The sequence below is a fragment of the Lepisma saccharinum genome, chromosome 30 (assembly GCF_977018435.1).
Source record: "Lepisma saccharinum chromosome 30, izLepSacc3.1, whole genome shotgun sequence".
NCBI classification, from domain to species: domain Eukaryota; kingdom Metazoa; phylum Arthropoda; class Insecta; order Zygentoma; family Lepismatidae; genus Lepisma; species Lepisma saccharinum.
Genome location: NC_139258.1, coordinates 36,231,793 through 36,255,883, shown reverse-complemented (window position 1 = coordinate 36,255,883; position 24,091 = coordinate 36,231,793). Strand labels below are relative to the sequence as shown.

The 24,091-nt window shown below is 35.2% G+C and overlaps 1 protein-coding gene across 14 annotated transcripts in view; it reads right to left on the bottom strand.

Moving 5' to 3' along the window:
• The window catches only part of LOC145981874 (disks large 1 tumor suppressor protein-like), a 1,252,559-nt gene that overhangs the window by 9,017 nt on the left and 1,219,451 nt on the right, over nt 1–24,091 (bottom strand). For 9 of the 14 annotated variants that reach the window (XM_083115344.1, XM_083115335.1, XM_083115341.1 and 6 more), the window contains 4 exons: nt 21,332–21,434; nt 16,041–16,082; nt 5,948–6,040; nt 231–380 (listed from right to left, as the gene is read on the bottom strand). In XM_083115344.1, coding sequence (XP_082971470.1) covers nt 231–380; nt 5,948–6,040; nt 16,041–16,082; nt 21,332–21,434 — 388 coding nt within the window. The remainder of the gene's footprint in view (nt 1–230; nt 381–5,947; nt 6,041–16,040; nt 16,083–21,331; nt 21,435–24,091) is intronic. The other 5 variants (XM_083115337.1, XM_083115336.1, XM_083115339.1 and 2 more) reach the window with 5 other exon arrangements.

Sequence of the window (24,091 nt, the reverse complement as noted above, 5' to 3'; positions counted from 1 at the left end):
TCGGATCCGGTGTGTGGCTGGCCTTGGTACACAAATGAAGACTGCGGTTATGCAGATAGTTTTTACAATATATTTTGTGTTAATGTTTTAAAAATAAAAATAAATATATGTTCAACCTAATTTTTTCTGTCTAATTTTGGGTAAAAAAAGAAGTTCAGTCGACACATGCATAAATATGGTATTACTCACTATGCAACAAATGAATAATAACAAGAAAAAACACTACTTACGAGGAACACAGCTACCAAATTTATCTGGGAACTCTGATATGAGGTCATCATTAACCCTGTCTTTCAGAGGTCCAAGAATGATTACAGGCCTAGTATATTGAATCTGCAACTGTTGTACTAGCTCATACGACAGTACCGTTTCTTCACCACCTAAAAATGAGTACAAACATTAAGATGTTAGTTCCGCAAACTTGTAGTTATGCAAATAACAAAAAAATTAAAAAGACTTATTGCAGTAAGTACCAACATTTAGGAATCTTCACAGATTAAAAACACTATTTAGTTACTGCTGATGGTAAGCTTAAACACACGTAGCCAAAGATAAGCAAACATGCTTTTAAATCTAGTAATCAATGCATAGTATGCAATATAACAGCAAATATCAATGGTTTAAGTACACACACGCACATATACTAGTTAATTGCATACCACCTATGTTTCATAACTAGAATATAGGTTAAACCATCAAATAGTAACTTTACATAATATAGTAAAAACATTCATTCTAATTAATAATGTAACGAGCATAACAAGACAAAAATTTGAAATATTGGTTTAAAAAATTCTAAATTGTACTAATCTTCTTATTCTTATGCATTTATGAATTTACGCTACAAATTCTATTGCTTGTTTATTATACCCGTTTCCTAAAACTGTGAAACGTCTCATCCAAAAATTAACGCAGTCACAATGTTAGTGCATCCCCCAACTTTAAGTTTAAATGTGACTGTAATAACATGAAATTTCAATTTCACACATTAAAATAGAACAGAAAAAGTAGAATTTGTTCAGGTATCAGCTCACACACCATAAATTCCATTAAAAAGTTAGAAACAATTCTGAAAGAGAATAGAAAATGTAAGAAGAACATCTATACGGTTTAATACCAGATGTCAGATGAAACAACGCTAAATGACTCAAACTTGAAAGTGTATGTTCTTAATACAAAGTTTCAATCTGTAGGCTTCTATTTTTAAAAATAACATGAACATCATTGATTAGTGGGGTGGAAAAGAATTGTGTTAACTGTTCACAAAATACAACAATATTGAAGTACTAAGAAAACCTTCATAGAGAAAGTTGCAAAATAAAAACAGATTCATAGAAATTGAAGCCCTCAAACGGTTGGTTTTGCACCACAGCCATTGTAATAACTATTATTTAATTTGTAATATTTAAAAGATATATTTTTCAAATGATGGAGTTTGTAAGTGCTAAGAAAATTCAACATCTTAGTAAATTTCTTCTTACAACAGAAAATAATACAATTCTTCTCAAAGATGATTTTGTGATCATGACAAATTAATGCACATGCTTCAGAACTTATACACAAAGTATAAAATTGGTCTGAAAATAATTTACATGAAAAGTAATCTAATGTAGTTAAGTTTTTCTACACTTGAAAATTTTCAGTTTCTCCAAATTCACTGCTCTCAGGTTTATATTGGTCTCTGCTCATGTGCCCAATACATTGTGGCTGTTAAAGTATCTTCATGCTTTCTGAAATTATACATATTATTTCTCTTCTCAAAAGTTTCATCTCTTCCATTATCTGTCTGCTGTTTTCTAATAGCTGTATATACTACAAGAGTGGTAAGTAAACCAGTGGTAGTGATTATGGCTCTGCCGACTGCATGGTGCAGGGGCATCCAAGGTAATACCCCTTTGGATGGTGGGTGGTTCTGCATCGCAGGCACTGAATTTTCTGCACCAAATTCTATCTTTGCTCAAATCTCTAGCTATGGCTTTGCCTCTGGGTTAATGTGGCATTTTGACTGTTGACTTCTTGTGTGTGAAAAGATTATGTTTATGTACCAGCTACTGTTAGGTCAGCCCCATAGCCGGTACTGCTCCCCCTGCCCTAAACCGTATACTACCTTCATCCCTCTCCACCCACACCAATTTTTCAACATATCCTACTTTTTAGCTTTGTGTTTATATTATACATCCAACTTTTTCCTCAATTCCACTGTTGAAATGGAATTTGAAATATATGACATTTTTTTAAATAACATTGTCCGCTACTTTCGTTTTTCAATTAATAAAGCCTTCTAGAGCTGTTTGTATGTGAATATTCTTCATGTTTACTATCTTCCTGAATTGAATTTGCATACATCACACTGGGGTGAGTTTGGGGTATATATATTCTTGTGTAGAACATTCATGTCTAGTATACTAAAACATATTTTAAAAATCTGTATTCATAAATGCAAGTAAGGAGGTAACAGAAAAAAAGACTGTCCACATAAAAGATATAACAGAAGTTTAATTCAACAGTGATATCAGAGTTGAACAAACTTCTACACTTCATGGTACAACAGTCCGGTGAGGGCCAGGGCTGGCCAAAGTTGGACCACAACTCGTGCTGGAATTGCTAATAATAATGATGATGGAAGTACTTGTAGAATGTGTGAATTTTGTACAGAATATAACATATTTTGAAAGTGATAAGGTTGAAGTCACCATAAAATATATCTAGACAAATGTTCAAAAACGATATCGCATTTCATATACAGAGAGGAGTCTATTCTTCAGAGCGGATCTGTTGTTTTTTGTTGATTTTCCAGATTCTTATTTTCTTGTGTGATGCTTTTTCTATGCAACTGCTTTTTTTTTGTATAACAATAAATGTTAAAAAGGTATGTACATGTTTTTCACTAACACATAACTCTTGCGGCATTTCTAATACTATGTACTCCATTCTCCACTGGGTTTCCTACTACTAAGCCAGCTAAGTTGCCGAGTGCGTTAAGCGCTTGACTTTCAATCCTGCCACCAAAGTTTATGGGTTCGACGCCTGGCTTGGGTATGAGTGTTCCTTGTTAATCTCTCATCACTCACCGCAAGTGGCAGTAAATAAGAAAAAAAACATATTCATAAATTATGACATTTTTAATAAATGTTATCGAATTAATAATTTTTATTAGTGATTTATCTTCTAGGCTGAAATATAAGATAATGCAGTCCAAAGTGAACCAGACCAGTACAATTCAGCGCTCAATTGTAAATCTACTTTTTCTCATAGTCTCATAGTGGACCTACAGTTTAATATGGAACACTGACATGTACTCCCATCTGAAATCGAACGTGACATCCATTATTGCAAAGCAATATCAGTAACAATTACATTAATGGGGTGGGGAGGGGGTCTCTTTAGGAATTAGTTATCACCCTGAACAGAAGCAACAATAGAATTAAAGTATTACAACAAAAGAGAGAAGAATGTTTATTACTAGTCATTTTGCAAACTGCAACTCATCAGTTACGTTATCTGATGTATGAAAACATACACTATACATAATTAATAGTCAGGAATCACAGCTCCTTTTATGATACTAACAAACATCAGAAACATAAATGTAACAATATTGTGTGTGTATTCAATTCTCTTTTTTAAAAAATCTCAAATTACACAACTGTCACATTATGTAACAAGTAAAATCAACTATAAAAAATGGTAAAAATATAATAAAAAAAGAAGAAAATAAGTATTAAGAAGCAAGCTATTTAAGCGCACACGATGAACAAAATCACAATTTGTTACGCAACTCTTAGCATGGGGGGGCATTGCAAGGTGATTCCACTTCCGAGAGATGGGAAGAAGCAAAAATTCGTATAACGCACATGGTCCTGAATTATCTGCTCATTTTTCACAATACTATGAATGTGTGTTCAACTACATGTGCAATAGCCATGACATCTAAATTTGTTCTACAATAGTGTTAACTTCATGTGGATTACATACTGAATATTGAACATGTTTTAGGAGAAAAAAATGTGGTGGTTTACTATGTGCATTTATGCTGTTTTTGGAACTACGACTCTGTTGGCAGTTTTCATAATATTTTGATGTCCTGTTAAATGACTGCCTAACTTGTTTATAAATGTTCCTACAAGACAGAATAAGAGTTAAAAATTCTTTAAAATGTTCAATCTTTCAACACTATGTATGTAATACACAAAATAAGGAGTTTATCTAAATGCATTCATGTGGAAATCAATATTTACACTTTAACGTCCTTATATGTGTAAATATCTAAAGGATAAAGGTAAGGTAAAGTTGCCGGGCATATTGCACCGTGCCATTGAGGCTCATGTAGGGGATGTGGGGGGTAGGGCCCACACATTCTTGATCTCTGCCATTTTGGAGGTGATGTGATTATGATAAATAAATATGTAACTTGTCAATGTTTGTTTCTTTTGTACTGTCAAAACAGCCGAAAAATTCAACAGTGTACCACAGAGATCAAAATTCCTACCATTATATTAGAGAATTTTCAGTATGTACATTCAAACTTCAATTTTAATTACAGATGCAAAACATGTAACTCTAGCTATTACACATGTAGATGAGCTTTAAGTAAATGTAGGCATTTTAAGGTGAAGGCATTAAAAGATGAGCATGATGCATCACACATATTTTATACAAGAAGTTTCAAAATCAAAGACAACCATTCATGGAGATATTTTCGGCAATGGAATATTCTATTTTAAAACACCAACATAAACAAAATAACTTCTTTATCTACTCAGTCTTTCAGTATACATGCACTTGTTTTGCAAGAACATACAAAGGATTAACGTTGTTATAAATTATGGAAAATCAGAACTGAAATAAGAATTGATGAATTTGGTTATTTTACTTCACTTTTCTGTCACTTTTAGCCAAGCGCGATGAGTGATGAAATTGATGAAAGGATGCTTACAAAGAACATCCATGCCCAGGCCAGGATTCAAACCTGGAACCTCTGGAAATAATTGATGAAAGAACCTCATTGAACAATGACAGGTTTAAAGAGGTGTATTTATGAAAAATCATTGAGCCCCACGCACACTTTCTTTTCAACTGGAGGTGAACCTTCAATGTTTTTTTTTCTGAATCTTATTTAATTGCCTGATTGAGTTTTGTTTTTAAGCCCACTTTTATGCTCACATAGGCTAATCGGGACTGGACCTAGAGCTTACAGTAGGATTCAAACCACTATGTGTCACCACCGGGTATCAAACATTGTTACCACTTGGTATTGTTACATTGTTTCACCTTTGTGTGTTCTTAAAAAAAGGACACATGTATGTGTTGAAACCTAAAATAAATAAAGAAGTTTATGCCAAGATTTCAGTGAAATATTCTTACATCGTCAAAATTAACAGCTGCATAAGCAGTAGGGGTAGAATGTTAAATAAAGAAACATTATTTAAATAAATTAAATAAAAACTACAAAAGAGGTTAAAGGAATACAACACATGCAAAATTTTCCACACCAGTTGATCTAACAAATGAAAACACTATGCAAATATGAAAACACAGCTGAAGAGAATAACCGCCAAGAACAAAAATAATTATAACTGAAGCAAACCAAATGGATTATATTAATTTAGCTACATACCAAACAAGATACTCCGGGAAGTAAAAAAAGATTAAAGGAATGGGACCACAACCAAGCTAATGAACGGAAAACAACACGCATGCATCTACTTGCGCCAAGAAAACCACTCACAATGATGATAAAAATAGAAATATCATCTTTATAACAGTTCTGGTTTAACTGTCACACATTAACTTACAGTCACCGTGTTGTTTCCCATTTAAACCAGAACTGATTATATTTTTTTACAGTAAGGAAAAAGTGTAAAGTCAATAATCATTCCAAATATTCATGGTTATGTTAACAAGAAAACCAACTAGTTCTTCTTTATTCCAAGGGAGGGAAAACTACCAGAGAAACAGGAAGTGTCACAGAGTGTGTCAGAAGAAAATCTGCCAATACCTTCTGTGTGAATATCATCCTGAGTATAGCAGAGCATGAAAGCTGGAATAAAATTAATAAAATCAGACACCATCATCACCGCCAATATTTTACATAAATACATCACTTGGAATTCAAGCCCTTATGGGAAAAAATCACAACTTCTTTTCTAAAAAATTATCAATTCTGTGCTGGTAGAATACTGATGACTCTCATTAAATTAATTTAAAAATTCTGTTTAAACGCTACTTCTCCACTTCACACTACACAACCAAAAAGATCACAATTAAATTTAAATTTTAAAAAAAATTCTCTCCACAAATAAAAATTAAACAACACTTTATGAAGAAATGGCTTCAAAATAAAGTCCATATAATTCCCATGTCTCTGTATAGTTAAAATAAACTTAAAAGTTACTGAAAGCAAAATATCCACATACTTGATTCTATTCACTATTTTCTTTTAAACAAATACCCTTGACATAGTTAGTATGTTAACTGATAATAGTGACCTCTCTAATTTATCACTTAAAAAGGAAACATTCATTACAATACAATATACGGGGTGAGTCATAAAATAATATGGCTATATGTTTCAAGTAGTGTACGCTGTTGAGGGAAATGGTGAATGAACAGATGGGGGTTAAAATAATATGAACACCTGTGAAAAAGTATGCCACATTTCACACCATCGCACAGTGGGTCAGAATTCTTAAAATGGGGACAAAAATCGAAATTCCTACTTGAAAGCCAAGCCTTTAAACCATAGTTCCTTGTAGAACAATCATGGGGCTACCTCAAAATGCAAATAGTTCCATCCAGATGTTAACGTAAATGAGGATTTTAAGATGGGCAAAACCCATACATTTGCCAAATGCCATTTCACAGACATTTGGCACACCGTTTCACCCATTGAGACTGATCTTGAATTCTCAGATCCCTATCTGTATGGGCTTCTGTTGCATATATTCTACGTATCGTCAAGGTATGTACTTCCTGTGGGTAGAGTATGAAATGATTTACTGAATTGTGGACATTGTTATACAAGCATGTTCATACGCTGCCATTTTCAGCTGAGTTGCAATGATATGGGTTTCTTCCATTTGACTTTCAAAATTTGTGGGAGGAGGTAGGATGAAGATGTTTATGCCGGATGATTGAATGAGTCTTATAAAAGCAACCAAGAGAAAGCTGGCTGCCAACTAGTGCCTATTGTCAGTTACTAAATGTAAAAAGAATGTCAGTTGATTATGATTTCACACCCGCAAATAAGCCTCCATTGAAATAGAATTGAATTAGAAAGTAGTATTTAATGTAACCCGAGCAGATTCTGAATATAATGGGGACCATATACAGCATCTCAGTCCTACATGCCTCTCATCTGGTATTCGGGAAGATCTGACAGTTTTTTTTCACACCTTAGTTTGCAACAAAGTGAGCGGTACATGATCTGTTCAGGTGGGTTATGTTTGTGGTGCTTGACAGACAGAAATGGAAACAAGTTTGACAAGATCACTTAAAGAGCAGCAAATACTCAGTTCTGACTGTCAATCCTACGTGCTTGGTTTTGATTCTTGACTTTTCCTTGACATATCAATCGAATTGAAGAGAGGCAGGCTCGTGGAGAAAACAGAGCAAAAACGAAAGTCCTAAGAATCGAACGTCCAGGAGAAATTCAAACGCTTCATGGGCATTTTCGTTGACAAGCCTAAACAAGATGATAGTGGCACCTCTGATGATGGCAAGACAACACAATAATTCTTTCGGGATCCTAAAAAAATAGTGAAAATCACAGGTATCAAAAAGGCGTTAATCCAACGATGCAAGTATTTTGTAAAGACAATCGTCAAGTCACCATACTAACGTTCACAGTTTTCGTGTTGGTAACTGTGAAATTTCTTGTAACAGAATATTTCTGGTATTATATGTCCGATTCCGTACACATGATCTTGGTGCACGGTTCTGATTCCATAGCAGCAGCTGTTCTTTTAGTCGGCAGATCTCTGAGAAGGTTCAAATACCAAGAATCAAGAACATTAAGTGAGCGACTTTCCCGCGAGAGCTCCCGAATTTTGTCCCCGAAGTCTGATCCACTACCATCAAGACTTTGGCATTTGCCTGATAAGAAATCATGTACGCTATACGAAGACGTCACTCGCTTGCTCAACATCATAGTGTGTCAGATGAACCCCAACAATCTGCCAGACCAATGGAAAATCTATGCACTACTAACAATGAAAGTGAAAGTATATCTCAAACAGTATATGAACACAGTGCACTGTAGTAAAATTTATTTCGTAGTGTAAGGTAGGTGAGAATCATCGTGCCCACTGCACCATGCCATGAAGGAATATGGGGGAATGTGGAGGCTCCACATATTCACAATGTCGGTCATTTGTGGAGGCAAAGCGATCAGCACCATGCTGACCCCCCCTCTCTCCCTCCCTGGTTGCCTCTGGGTACAGATTTATTACATGCTGTACAAACCCGAGTTGCTTTTAGGCAGGAGATAGGCCAAAAAATAAATCCAACCATAGATCACCCACCCCAAGTATCAAACTCGAGTCCCTGCTTGGCAGTCAGACACCCAACCGACTGGACCACCGTGGCTCCATTTGATAGTGTTTCCATCTCAACAAGCACAGCATTTAACTGATTTTATGTGATGTTGCAAACTGCAGGTTTTTTTTCAGTACATGAGCACAGGATATTCTTTGTACACAACATGTTACTTTATTATTTTGCACTTCTATCATGCGAATAACTACAGAATTTAAATAACTTTATGTTTTTTATGTATTATATTAGAAATACTGACAGCCTAAAGTATCTCTATTCACCAATTCAGATTTTTGTCCCCATTTTCAGAATTCTGGCCCACTGTGCAACGGTACAGCAGCACCACCTGGCACTGAAGTCTGCCACCCATGGCCGTGAAGGGGAAGGTATTGGTCTGTCAACAGCAATCATTGGTGGTGCATTCGTCTATCGTATGCTCTCAAGAGACACTGCAACATCAGACTTGACAGAATTCCAAAGAGGCATGATTGTTGGAGCATGTCCAGATGGAGCCACGGTGACGGAAACCATAAACCTTGTGGGGTGTGCAAGGAGCACAGTATCAGCCGTTATGACAGCGTACACAACACAAGGTAAAATGGCATCTTCAAAGCACAACAGTAGACGAAAGACAAAGCTTGCTGCTAGGGATAGGAGGGTGTTGAAGTGCATAGTGGCCCGAAAGCACAAGCAATCGTTATCCGAGATAACATCTGAAATGAACAGGCATCTTCAGGACCCCATTTCAACCAAAACGGTTAAAAGGGAACTCCATGCTGCAAACATTCATGGCAGAGTGGCAATTCGTAAGCCGTTGGTGACATCACGTAATGCTGTCAAACGAAGCCAATGGTGCAGAGCTCACAGAAGTTGGTCCCCACAGAGGTAGCAACAAGTCATCTGGTCTGATGAATCAACATCCACATTATTTCAGACCACCGGGTGTGTTTATGTGTGCAGAACGAACCGAAATGAGTTTCATCCTGACTATCTAAACAAGAGTGAAAGCAAATTACACAAAGATTAAAGCCACTTGTATCTGGCTTTGCCATTTCACTGACACTCAATGCTGTCATCACTGTCGCACAGTAAAGTTAAACCTATTCTAAAAAACTTCACAACAAAAATCTAAATCTAGCAGATAAGTACACTTTCAAACCAACAGACGTATCGCTTACAATGTGTTTCTTGCTGCATTAAGCCTGGATCGCATTGTTTCAACAATCGCTGTAATATACTCCCAACACTCATGGAGAGAAGGTAAGATATGTAAGGTAGAAGGTGCTTGTTCATTCTTTCCTCTAAATTGCACAAAATAGACAATTGTTGAATGTTTTGTTCAGGGAAAAATCAGTCATAAAAAATATTTGATATCTTGTCAATGAAGGGACCAAGGTAGATGTTTTCTTTTTTAAAGGGGAGGGGGAAGAAATGTAGGCATCAATAAAGGAACCAGAAAAGAAAATGTTTTAAAAAAAGGGGGAAAAAGGGAAATCAAGACCATGTAATCTTGTTGGTGGAAGATAATTATCAGCACTGTTGTTATTTGTTCCACGATCCATGTCGAAAAATAAAAAAAAGGACTTCCATTTAAAATCCAGTCTTTAGAAATGAGATATACTGGGTGATCCATTCGAGATGTCAGAAAAGTAAACCTTTAAACACAAGAGGTTAATGTACGTATCTCTGAGCAGCTTGTTGTACAAGGTCTGTCTAAAAAGTAGTGACAATGACTCTGTGGCGCAAATTAAAAAGAGTTTATTGAAAAAAAATTGTTGTCATCATATTTATTAGATATTAACCTTTAAAATGATACCAAATTTGTATGTATTTGTTTAAATTTTGATTGCTTTTTTTAAGCTTTTTTCGAGACTGACAAATAGCAGGATGGCCGAACTTACTCGAGAAAATCGTGAAGAACAAAGAGCCAATATTCGGTTTTGTTTTTTATTGGGTAAAACAGTAACTGAAGCATATGAAATGTTGCAACAGGCTTACCAACAAGCTTGCCTACCCTCAAGAACAGTTTACCGGTGGTTTTCTGCTTTTAAGAGTGGCAGAACTGAAACAAATGACATGCCAAGATCAGGTCGCACAAAAACTGTTCACACAGAAGAATTAGTGCAAAAGGTGAAAGAAATGGTGCAAAATGACAGGAGAATTAGTGTAAGGATGATTGCAGAAGCTTTGGCAGTAAATAAAGACACAGTTCATCAGGTTCTAACAGCGGACCTTAACAAAAGAAAGAAGTGTTCTCGCATTGTGCCTCACACTGCAATATCCGTCAACTAATTCTTGGGACAAAAAAGGGCAACAGTCATGCCACACCCTCCATATTCACCTGATTTTGTCCCCTGTGATTTTTCCTTGTTTGGCAAGATAAAAAGGGAGTTCAAAGGCAAGAGATTTGAAAATTTGGAAGAAATTAAGGTGGCTACTACTGCCAAAATATCTTCCATCACCAGCGAAGGATACAGTTCCTTTTTTTCTGATATAGTGAAAAGATGGGAAGACTGTATGAAAGCTGATGGTGATTATTTTGAAGAGGACTCTTAAGGGCTTTAAGATAAATGAAAATATGTTCATAAATATATTTTATTTTTTGAGTTATTAATCCATTGCCACTACTTTTTAGACAGACCTCGTAATACAAGCAGAAAGGATGTAATTTCGAATGAGTGGACATTTACAGACTTCAGCCAATGGTGGCGCATATGTGCATGGTAACAAAGGTGGTGGTCACGTCACAACAGCGCACACAGTATCTCGTATGGTATGCGAAATTTTCGAGTATTGCATGCATGCTACTGCTGCTACGCAGCTGAAGCCTGTAATGTAAACCTCCACTCACTCGAAACGTACATCCGTTCTGCTTATATTACAACAAACTGCTCACAGATATCTACATTAACCTCTTGTGGATAACGGTTTATTTTTCTGACATCTAAAACGGGTCACCCTGTACTTTTGCTCTGCTACAATGCTCCACTTATTGATAATATCATTAATAAATGTATTTCAACTGCCATACATGTACTTATTTAAAAGAATTAAAATGCTCTCTTCAACTTACAGTTTATACTAATCAGAACAATAATTTGGTATTTTGTATAATAGCTAGTACCACTTCAACCTTTCTTCTTTACATCCATGTGCTTTGTGCAGTTATATTAAGTAACACGTTGCTAAGGCACTTTAAAATTTGAGGTCACTATTAAGAGTACATCCAGAATATAAACTAATTCTGCAAGGGGTCAGCCACCACTTCTTATGGCCAACAGTGGACTAAGCATAACATGCAGCTAATGATTGTATATCCTAATTTAGCAACAGCCATTCACAACTAAATATCATCTGGCATGCAGAATATTTTGCTTTCATTAAGAGATCTGTATACCTACTTAAAGTCAAATTTATTTTCGTCAGTAAACTTATTCACATAGTAAATTAAGAAAATATATTTGAAACACAATTTCATCTTCACAACATATTACTTCTCAACATTTCTTCAGTTCCACATATTTGAACCATCTTCCATATCTGAACTAGTTTGAATGTTTATATGCAGTTATCAACTGACAAGGTAAGTGAAATTTATCTTGCTTTTCTCATTGATAACAACAATAGTTAAAACCAGTTGCAGACATCCAAGACAATCACACGTGGGAAAGAAAAAAGTATATCTCAAGATCTGAACCTCTATTTTGTCACTTCACAGTCACACCCTGATGTCTGTAATGCCTATTTTCAGTATGTTTCTCTTTCAGTGTTTGTAAGTCAATACCTATCACTATATTTTTGTAAATAATCATTTACAAAACAGAAGGAAAAACATCCCTCATTGTTGGTAAAACTACTCTTCACATATGCTCACTATAACAAACATAACAAAAATACAAAAGGAAAATATAGAAGATGCAACATGCCAAAGAAACATATCTTCAAGAAATTATTTTTATGGAAAAAATGTTAGATACACATATACATATAATCTGCCATATGAGAAACATTTACTTATCCTCATCAGTACAGAAAATCTGACACACCATAATATAAAACCACTAGGGAGGAAAAACATGGATATCTTCTTGTTGCAGTGTATTTACACTAGATGTAACTTATCTGACGCTATTCTCATTCTATACGCAATTGGGTTTTATATTCTTCACGTACAGGTGGAAAATCACTAATTTCGTTTACTATGTATGAAGTTGAGAGAATACATGTTAGTTAAATTGTCCACCAAAACATTGAGAACGAAATATTAAACTTATAAACAAATAAGTAAGCCATCCATCAATTTACATGGATGTAACAAACAAACATATGAGGTAAATATTTGGGAACCAAATACTAGGTGATGGGAATCCAGACTCTTGTCACACATTACTTTTGATGTTGCAAAACCATAGGCGCCGACTCCATGGGGCTTGGGGGGGCTCGAGCCCCCCAATGTTAACGATGTGGGGCAGTGCCCCCCTAATTTGCTTAAGATAATCTAATGTATTATTTTGCTTCTCTTGTAAAGTTTACTCTGAATTGTGCCACATGAACTTAACTTTAAATACACAATTGACATGTTCTAGACCATCAATTTGGGGGGGCTATGACCAGAGACAGCAAAACACATGACTTATTACTATATACTAAGTATGTAATTATGAGTATTGTTAAAATTTTTACTAAAAACAGTTTCAAAAGATGATGTGCATGAACTAGGAGAGTGGATGGAACGTTCGGGCTACAAATGGCTCTCACATGACATTCAGAACGAGATCATTGATATATTAGGGAGATCTGTTTTGCGCTCCGTGGTAGCTGATATTAAAAGTCGGGAATATTTTGCTATTATGGTTGACGAAACTTGTGACATATCCATCCGTGGACAATTAATATTCTGCATTCGAACTGTGAATAAAAATTTTGATATTTTTGAGGAATTCATGGGCTTTTATGAGATTCCAAACACTGAGGCCAAAACTTAAAAAAGGGAGAGAGTGAGTCATTCATTAATTTATTTCAGTGATCAGAGCCCCCCCCCAATAATTTTGACAAGTCGGCGCCCCTGTACAAAACCAACATTTTCCTATTATTTTACACCATCAAGTGTTGCATCCTGGGGAAAACAGATACATATGGGCAGTGTATGTTTATCAATAAGTAACGAAATATTGTTCTGTGTTACAGTGTATCAGTTATGTTTCTGTTGCACTGTTTTCCAAAAACTTCATAACAATCAAGGGTCACAAAATCATATATTTTAATTTCAACTATTAACTCTTTGATCTTGTCTAATATGTTCCTTCTTAACAAAGATATTATTAGAAAATTAAATATTTATGGGCGATTTGGTAACCAAAAAGATATTAAAATATGAAACTAAATATGTTGTAACTCACCCACTTATCATTAAAATTCTCCAACAGAACAGAACCTATGAAGAGGGGGGGCCTACATAGGGTTAGTTGGAAACCACAGTCCAGGGGGTTGAGCAAATGACTAAATAATAATAATAATAATCCTTCACTGAGCACAATTCCTGTTTTTATCCTTCTGTAAATTTTCAGCAAACAAGTGAATACATGAATACTACTGCAAGACAATAAAAGTTAAATTAATCCCCTGTGCATTGGTGGAGATGATGTCATCAGCACCATGCTCCAGCCACTTTTACCCATCCCCAACCAGTTACCCATTGAGGCTGGATGAGTCCCAGGCCTGCTTTATGCAGGGACATTGTCCACCCAAGGAATCAAATCAAAGTCTCCCCCTTGGCTGTTAGATGGGCTACTGATTGAAATAATTATATCACTCCCTAAGACTGAGACAAAATAAATCTCTGAAATGTAGGAATTAAGAACAACAATTATAAAAAGTTAATTATGGGCAATATTAAATATACTTGTAAAAACTAACAGTTTTATATTCAGTTGAAGATAACAGATAAGCACTCAACCACAAAGAAGTATTCACTTCAGGGTAAGAAAATAACTTCAGGGCTTGCAATCAAAAACCTCAAAATTTTCACAGCAGGTACCTATTTAAAATCCTCAAATTAAAATTATAAAAGGTATTCTTATCTTCGCATGCAATAAAATTGTTATTCACGTCTCCCGGCCTCCCCAATGATGCAGAGGCAACATCATCGCCTTGCAAACAAAAGGTTCCAGGTTCGATACCCGGGTGGGCCTCTCTGATGGCGCAGTGGTAGCATCTTCGCTTTGTAATCAAGGGGTCCCAGGTTCGATACCCGGTGGAGGCACAAGTGGTTCGGATCCCACTTTAAACTGTAGGTCCAGTCCCGATTAGCCCTACTGTGCATAAAGTGGACTTAAAACAACAAATCGATACCCGGTGGAGGCACATGTTTGTTTGGATCCCTCTTTAAACTGTAGGTCCAGTCCCGATTAGCCTTATTGTTCTTAAGTGGACTTAAAAACACCAAATCAATCAATCAACCAATTATCCATGTCTCCCCAAGTTCAATTGGTGTCGGGATAAATTTTAAAACAGGAACACTTAAATGTTGGAAACTACGTAGGTATCCAGTCACACTTCTGTAGGAACATGTTTTAGCTTCATCTTTTAAATGTAGTATTACTGTGCAACCATTTTAACCCTTCCTATGAATACATACTTTTAAACTTTTAATGCTGCAGTCTCCAACATTGAAGCGCTCCTGTCTTAAAATTCATTTCTGAAAAAGTCAAGTGAACTTGACGATAACTTTACGATGTACCAAGGATGTACCTTTATAGTATTACGTTGGTATGTGGTATTTTCTGGAGGGAGAATATAAACAAAAATATGAAACATGATTTTCATAAACGAAGAGTGGGAAAGAGGTAAGTAATTCAGTCTGGCTCAGCTGATGGACTTATTATTCATTTTCAATTTCATTATCCAAAATTAATCACCACCACTTATCCTTATTGTCGCGATTAGCCAAAAGTGGCAAAAAAGTGGTTAAATAACAAAAATTCACAAAGACACATTAAGTTTTATACTGTATTGATAGAATATTGGCAGTACTGGTAAATTTTATATTGTTACTTTGTTATAATTTTATTACCATTTATTTTTTTGGTTGTGGGATATAAATTATTTTGGTTTAGTATTTAATGGTATCGACCAAAATGAGGATTTTAAAAAAAGCATCCGTTATGAAAATTTTTGTTAAGGCTTGTGACATTTGGTGTGCAATATCTGATCATAGCTTCATTGAGTAAAACCTGAAAAATGATTAAATATTTGACTACGAGCTAAAGCTGCTTAATTCTGCACATATACTAATTTTCCTGAAGACCACTTGTAGGCATAATACATATTTATATATAAACAAAATCATGCCACTATCAAGAGATTATAAATACAATGGCTATGCTACTAGGTCATGCTTCATGCTGTATGCTTTCTTTTCCACTGGTGTCGTTACATTCCAATGGAGAGAGAAAACAAATCAGTGCCTACTACTACCACAACAAGTGATGGTGGTTGATACTCACGGATGCTGGTTGTTTCGCCCTCGTTTGGGGTGGTCGGTGAGGCTGGGGAGAAGGGAGAACAAAACACAATCACATCAAGCAATGCAGGGACATGCTAACAAGCATAGGGTTTTTACAACAAAACCCTACCAAATACACCCAACAATCAGTATTGTAAACTTCCCCAGCTACATATCACAAACCCATGTAACTTACAGTAAAAGAAGAGAAAAATTGTCATGCTCAGAGTCTATTTTTTTTACCTTTAGAAAAAAGCACACTTTTCATAATCACTGTCCCAGTACTACATAGATGTTAACAACATCATGGGTGCATTCCATTTGTATTTACAATTACAAGTGTAATTACTAAATTATGTGTAAAGTAATTGGGAAATACGAAACTGAGTTTATACTAATAGCAAGTGTATTTATTACTAATTTATTTAGTTTCTGCTTTCCTTATTTCTATGTGGGGCTCTAAAATCTGAAACTTATATCCTTTCCCATCTGGGGGAAGGGGTGTAAATTCATGACTTTTCATCAGAAGTTTTAGGAGGGTGTGCTAGGGAGAAGGATTGACAAAGAGCATTTTATTGAGAAGTGCATTTTCAGCTTGTAGGCTCGCATTTGCCATTTTCCCAGGATTTCTAGGTCAACCTGCTACTTTTGTATTCAAGAAGAAAATCTGATCTGGGTTGCCTAGAACCATTTATGAAAACTCAGGGAACAGGACATGCAAATCATAAACATTCTACTGATTTAAGTAACCAGTGGGTAAGATGAACAGATTTATGTAAGGAAAAACCGGTACCCTCCTTGTCCAATTATGATGCAGAATTTTTATAATTTAGAGAAGAGAAAGGAGAGGTTTTAGTTTTGTTTCATAAAATGCTTCCTCTTTCAAATGCTGTTATGATTGCTTAAGATGGCTTAGGTGTAATATGAAAGCTGGACAGTGCCATGAATTTTAGGTGTATATACATCCAGGAAACATTTAAATAACAAATTCTTGCCTATTACTTCTAATTCATAATTCATATTTGATTATCATCAAGTACTTCGATGACTTAAGACAATTTCCACAAAGTTAAAACAGTGGAAGTTAAAAGTAAGACAACACCAGGGCTGCAGAGCTGTCTCCACAGCTCAGTTGGCTGAGCAAGAGACTCAGGTTCAAGTCCTCATTGAGTTTTCACTTAAATTTCTTCATAGTTCAATTATTTTTTCTTTAGATTTCCTGCTGTGTATAACTAATTTCAGAAACAAAATAAGCTAACAATACTAGATAACGAATATATGATGTAATTTCCCTAAGATTAATAACTCTACCCCAGAAAAAAATACATAAAAATCAGTTTCAATGTAGCTAAATGAAGTTTTACCCAAAAATGCTTATTATACTTCAGAATATACTAAACATATGTACAATCATTCATTCTTACATATAAAGAAGCAGTAATTGTTTCTAGGGAAATTTAATACAGAAGAGTGCAGCATATTAAATATTTTAGGTAAGAAAAGCACAAAAATTTTGCACAGTGCCACAACAGTTTGAATTAAAGATACATTTTTCAAACTACTGCATTCTTTATTTCTCTTAAAACATTTCAGATCTGGAAAATATAATCAGAAAAATAATGTGCAATGCAATTTATAAGAATGAAGATGCATATGACAAATAAATATTGTCTTATGGAAAATGTATTGAAGTTCAACCATTCATGGTAAATGATAAACAAGTTCCATACAAAATATAGCAATGCCAGTAAAATTTGAACAGTTTTTGTATCTGATAAACTTGGATATCTTATTTACATTTGAAACTTACTTTACATGTTCTGAAACCACATCTAACTCAAAATTTTGATGTCATTTTAAAAATATTTTATCTTTCACAAGTACTGGTAACAGTTTATAGTGCACAAATTTTGCACTTCACAAAATTAACGAAAAATAATTTGGTAACACTATTAAGCCTTGTTTCCACATTAAAAACACTAAAGTTGCTGACAAAGGCAGTTTTATTATAAACTAAAAACACATTACACATGATGTTTCCACCCTATTTCTTTAGTTTTAGTTGAATTCTTCATGTGAAAAAGACCCTGATATAGGGAGGGAACGTCACATGTAAAGTGTTTGTAGTTCATAATAAAACTGCCTTGGTCAGCAATTGTAGTATTTTAAAAATAATTTGCACATTAAGATCTACTGTTCAAAGAAACTGTCTTGAAAGAAGTGATGTTTACAAAACGACAGGGTGTTTCACCCTTTTGCTGCATTTTACTTCAAAACTTTACCCAACCCTGTGCACATACTCCCACTGCGTGTGTGCATTAACCCCAGACAACCTACTTATATATGTGTGTTCATGTTTCCGGGAATGGTACATGCAGTATCAAATTAACATACTGGAAAAAGTACTCACTTCTCTGAAAAACTTCTCCCCCCCCCAAATTACTTTTTGGAGCTTGGGAACTTGTACTATTGCTTAGGAAGCTTCCATTCTGTATATTGTTTTGTGGCATGCCACTGGGTGTGCTGTTGCACGTGCAGCATGCCACCAAACAATAGTGCGCCAAGTCACTGAGAATATGGTGGCAGTGGACAAGGGGAAGAAAAGTTTCACATTTAAGTCAGTACTCTGTTTCAGTATACAGGGTGATTATAAAGTTTCGATCCATTTCTGTGAAAAAACCGATATTAGAATCAAACCAATAATGAGAATGGAAAACCTAACACTTAGTAACACATAATCTATCAAAACTTCTACAGATAATGTAAACCCAACCTCAGAGAAACACATAATCCATCACAGGTTGCACTGAGCCATATTCCAAATGACCAACCTGCACGTCCACCCCAGCGATGCACCGCTGAACGAAACACCTTTTCTAGCATAGTATATTTCGAATAAGGCTCAGTGCAACCTGTGATGGATTATGTTACTCTGAGGTTGGGTTTACATTATTTGTAGAAGTTTTGATAGATTATGTGTTAATAAGTGTTTGGTTTTCCATTCTCATTATTGGTTTGATTCTAATATCGGTTTTTCACAGAAATGGATCAAAACTTTATAAACACCCTGTATTAATACATGTGTGTGAAATAAATGAACAATCACAGGATAGGGGAACAGAAAATTGTGTGAGCAAAGAGTGACAGGTTAATATTTTTACCATAAATGGCAGTAAAAATAGTAATTGCACATTATTTCATTAGAAACTTTGATGCTGTTTGGAGTGCAATTTCACCAGGCATTGTGATATGGTAAATGGAATACAACCCATACATTCTCAAATGGAAAAAATTAAACAATTACTCTGGTCATCATGCTTCGGCATACACACTTCCATGAGCAACTATGGCCACTTTTTTGGCAGAAGATATGATGAACGTGCATCATGCAATCACTCATCATCCACACATTACACATTTTATTCAAGCATGATCATTGAAAAATAAAGCTAAATGTTGAAAATCAAATGGAAATGGACATGAGCAGTTTCTGTTTGGCACCAGCTGTCAGAAATCATGAACATTTGTTACTTTTCAACTTGAACACTATGTGCATGCACTTTCATGAATAGATCCAATATTATCCACAATAATTACTGTACATTTTCACAACATGCACAAATTATTTTCATTTTAATTTATTTCGCTACAAAGATAGTAGGTTACTTTAAATGTATTTTCTCTACTATAACTTAACATGAATTTCTTTTATTTTACTTCTTGAATTGTGTGATGTCACCGAGTGTAGAAAAATTAATAAAATTTGAGATACTGATAATTTAACAATGACAGAGAAGAAGTCTGAGGCATAGCTATATGAGGTGTGGCTAGAAAAAAACCAGATTGATGTTGCTGTTGACAAATGGCAAGTGCGTCAAGGTCAAGCGGTGCATGAGTGTATAATGTGATACCCTGCCTATCGACTGTGTGATTTCCCAGGGTGCGGGGCGCTCGGTTCCGCTGTAGGTTGTTGATGAAGTGAACCATACATCTGTGCTCCGTCAGAAAAATGTTAAGTGTGAAAGTGGAACAGCGTATCAATGTGAAGTTTCTTATGAAACTCGGTAAATCCGCCACAGAAACTTATGGTTTGTTGAAGGAAGTATACGAAGATGAGTGTTTATCATGCACGCAAGTGTTCGAGTGGTTTCAAAGGTTTAAAGAGGGACAAGAAGTGATTGCGGACGACTCGCGTCCTGGACAGCCTTGCACGTCGAAAACGGAATCAAACATTGCAAATGTCGGTGAATTGATTCGAGAGGATCATCGCTTGAGTATTCGAGCTATTGCAAAATAACCAACATTATTACATTAAGGTGCTGACGACCCTTCGTGAGCGAGTAAGAAGACGTAAAATTAGCACAAACAAGAAGTGCTTCAAGTGCTTTTATTGCAATGCTCAAATGTTCTGGAAGTTCTAGTGAATTCACGATAATTTAAACAATGATTTCCTCGTAAATGTGTGACACTTGAATGTTAATATCTACAAGATATTGTGTATAACGTGACAAGTTCAGTAAATGTAATGGTTGTAGATATCGTATAGTCTGTTCGAAAATTGTCATATTTGATTGTTACATTGCCTGTACTTTTTTGAACATCTTTTTTCTTACTAAAGAAAATAACCGGCAGAGGAAAATATTTGTAACCGAGAGGCACACATTATTATTTCATTGACATGTAGAAAAACTTGTAACATGGGTGAATAAATTATGTTCTCTCATTACTTTAGGATTTAAGTGAAAGAAAGTAACTCTGCATAGAACTGCTGGCTCCTCATGGTATAGGACACAGATTTTAAAATCCTAAACACAGTAAATGCTATTGGGATGGATTTCTCAAAACGCATTTATTCTACCTAATGTGAGGATAAGAGGTGGGGAAAACATGGAGCAAAATATCAAAAACATAAAACAAATTACATTTATACACACACACACAAACATACATACATACACACACAAAAACATGATTTCCAATTCATAAGAAATTTCATTTCCTCTCTAAGAAACAGAACCATACTGAGTAGGCATTTTTATTTCCCAGCAACACATCATACAAACATATCATACTTTTTCCTTAAAGCATGAAATTTTGACAGATATCAACTAAATTATTTTTAACTATTAACCAGAGGATCTTAAGTATATTTTTTCAACAGACTTAACCTTCAAGTTGTAAAGAATAATACCCAATCTAGTAGATTTTATAGCTAGGTTTCCCCTTTGTAATCAGGTTCTAAAGAAATCTTCCCCACACAAAGCCCATATAGAATCATAGGCAACAACTTACGTTCTTGGTCTGAGCCCTCTTCTGACTTGTCGTCTTTACTCTTCATAAAAGGAAATTTTCTGCTAAAAGAAAAATTCTTCTTTTTCCTATCCAACGTTGATTGCTGAAAGAAAAGATAAATTTCAGAATTTGACCTGATCAAATCAAAAATGGCAGCAATAAAATATGCACAGAACTTGATAACATCTTACATAATATAATTTACTATAAAAACATTTAAAATTTCTTGTAACATTTGCAAACCCTGAATAACAACAAATGTTCTTATCAAACCATTTTATTCAAGTCTATCAAATTATGAAATTTGCATTAAAACTTCTCAAAATAACAAAACGAGTATCACACACATGCCCACACATGGAGGGTGTCATTGTACAGCCCCCTGCAATAAAATTTTGACACATCCTGAAATACTCATTTTTCTGCATGGCATTATATGTGTTGCCTAAATCTTTAGTGATAAGCAAACTTTCAATAAAAACTTCCACTACTGCCATAGAGTCAGGTAACACACATGACATCATGCAGGAGTGAGAATATCAGGACATAGGTGTCTCATTTTCATTGCTGGCGAATACGTGGGCGAATCAAAAAGTAAGTTACACCCGAGCAGTGTTCCTGTACTAAAAGAGATAAAATCATAACGTTTGGTGGCAACACTGTCCAGAATGTATTCTCCCCATACCCAAAGCAGCCATGCTGCAACTGCTTTAATATGAGAGTAATCACCGTATGAGTATGGAGCATCGTATTGAGGTGGCGTCCAAAATTAAGGTGCGCTCTGATGTCCGACATTTGTGGACATGAAGGCAAAATCAGAGTGTGATCCATCGTCAAATTGTCAAGGTGTATGGTGAGAATGCAATGTCACACCCCATGATCAGGAAATGGTGCCAGATGTTCGAAGAGGAAAGAACAAACGTGAAAGACGAACAGTGTGTTGGGCAGCCTGCAACTGTGAACACTATTGACAAAACGGAGCGTGTGAATGCAATCATCCTTGCCAACTGCCACGTGAAAATTAAAAGAGATTGCAAGTGAACTGAAGATATCCTACGATAGTGTGTCTATGATGATTCATCACCAGTTGGGTGTATCATAAACTGTGCCCTCACCGAGTGCCGCAATTGTTGACCGATGAGCACAAAAGTAAACTCAATTGAAATTGGATGGAATTTTTACACATAAGAAATAAAAAAAAACTCGTCACACGATTCAAAACGTGCTTGGAATACTTTGGTGACTATGTCGAAAAAAGTTAAATGTTCGTACATTTTTGTACAATAATTATTTATTTCTAATATGTTTTGTTTATATTATACAAGGGGGGTGTAACTTACTTCTTGATTTACCCTAGTACAATACTGACAAACTTTCACAGCATGTAGAGCACATAAACGTAAGTTCTTTTTAGTAACATTTTTATTTCTGGGGTCTTGTTCTGAAGCTACAAGCCCTCCTTCAAAAAACTGCAATTCTTAACCTATTTATGCAACAATTCAAGGTTGCCACTATCGCATGTCTTTCTCTGTCAGAAAATGTGGTAAAGGGGGGTTGTTGGGTTCAACCTCCTTTCACCCCATGCTCTTGCATTACAGAAGATGGGATCTGTAAGCTCTTTGCACAGGTTTTCACACTCCAGATGATGGGACTTGCAGTTACTGTCAGTCTGTCAACAACATACTAAAAATTTCATTACTTTCAGATATAAAATATTTGACAGTGGCAACCTACATATATATAGGATCAAAAATGCCATTTATTGAGGGCTCATCGCATCAGAACATACACACTCATACTAAGGATGGAAATATCTTTGCTTATACTGATCAAATATCAAAATTAAATTATTGATACTGATTAAACTGATCAAATATAAAACTGCAAATTTCCAGACAACCTGAATGGCTCATAGACTTCCTCAATTAATGTATGAAACCAGGATTGTAATAAGTTTTGCCTTAGAAAAAGTTGACATATTTAAACATTTACTTTACCACGGTGGCCACTCTAGAACCATGATAAAATTTCAAGGCGAACTTTCCAAAACTTCAAGGCTACAAGCATATGTTTTCTCTATTTCAACCTTACGTACTACCGCTTCTCACCCCCTCATATATATATTGACAATGTAAAAGATTTATGATTCCAATGTACCTAAAATTCCAAATCAATTAAATGGTATATATACATTTAAATATTTAATTTAAGGTGCGGAGTTCACATATGCCATTTCACATATTCAGACTTTAAATGCATCTACAAACACAAGTAACAAATGTTATGGGATATACTAATCTATGAAAAATTGTATTAGAATTTTAAACTCAAATTCAAATAATCAACTTCAAAATATCTTATCTCGCAATAATCTTCTGTCTGTCTGATAGATTGTTCTGCAAAGGAGACTAACAAAATGATTGGATTGAGAGAATTTTGTTTAATTTTCCATACAGCTTTCTTTTCCTTCCTTCCATAAAAATAAAAGCTGTGAAAAACTTGAATCAGGGTATTTATAAATAAGTGTAAATTGAATGGGATTTGGATTAATACAAGTTGCAATGTTTCACGTTGACGGAGAGAAATTCCTGCAGAATACATGCATAATTCCCGGAGCCAATAATTCAATCGTAATTCCCGGAATTCCCGGTGAGTAGCCACCGGGTATTAGTAGTAATAACAAAAATACAGAAATTTGCACTAAGAAAAGGGAAGAAATTTGCACCAAGTTAAAGCACATTTAAAGAAATATTGGAAGGT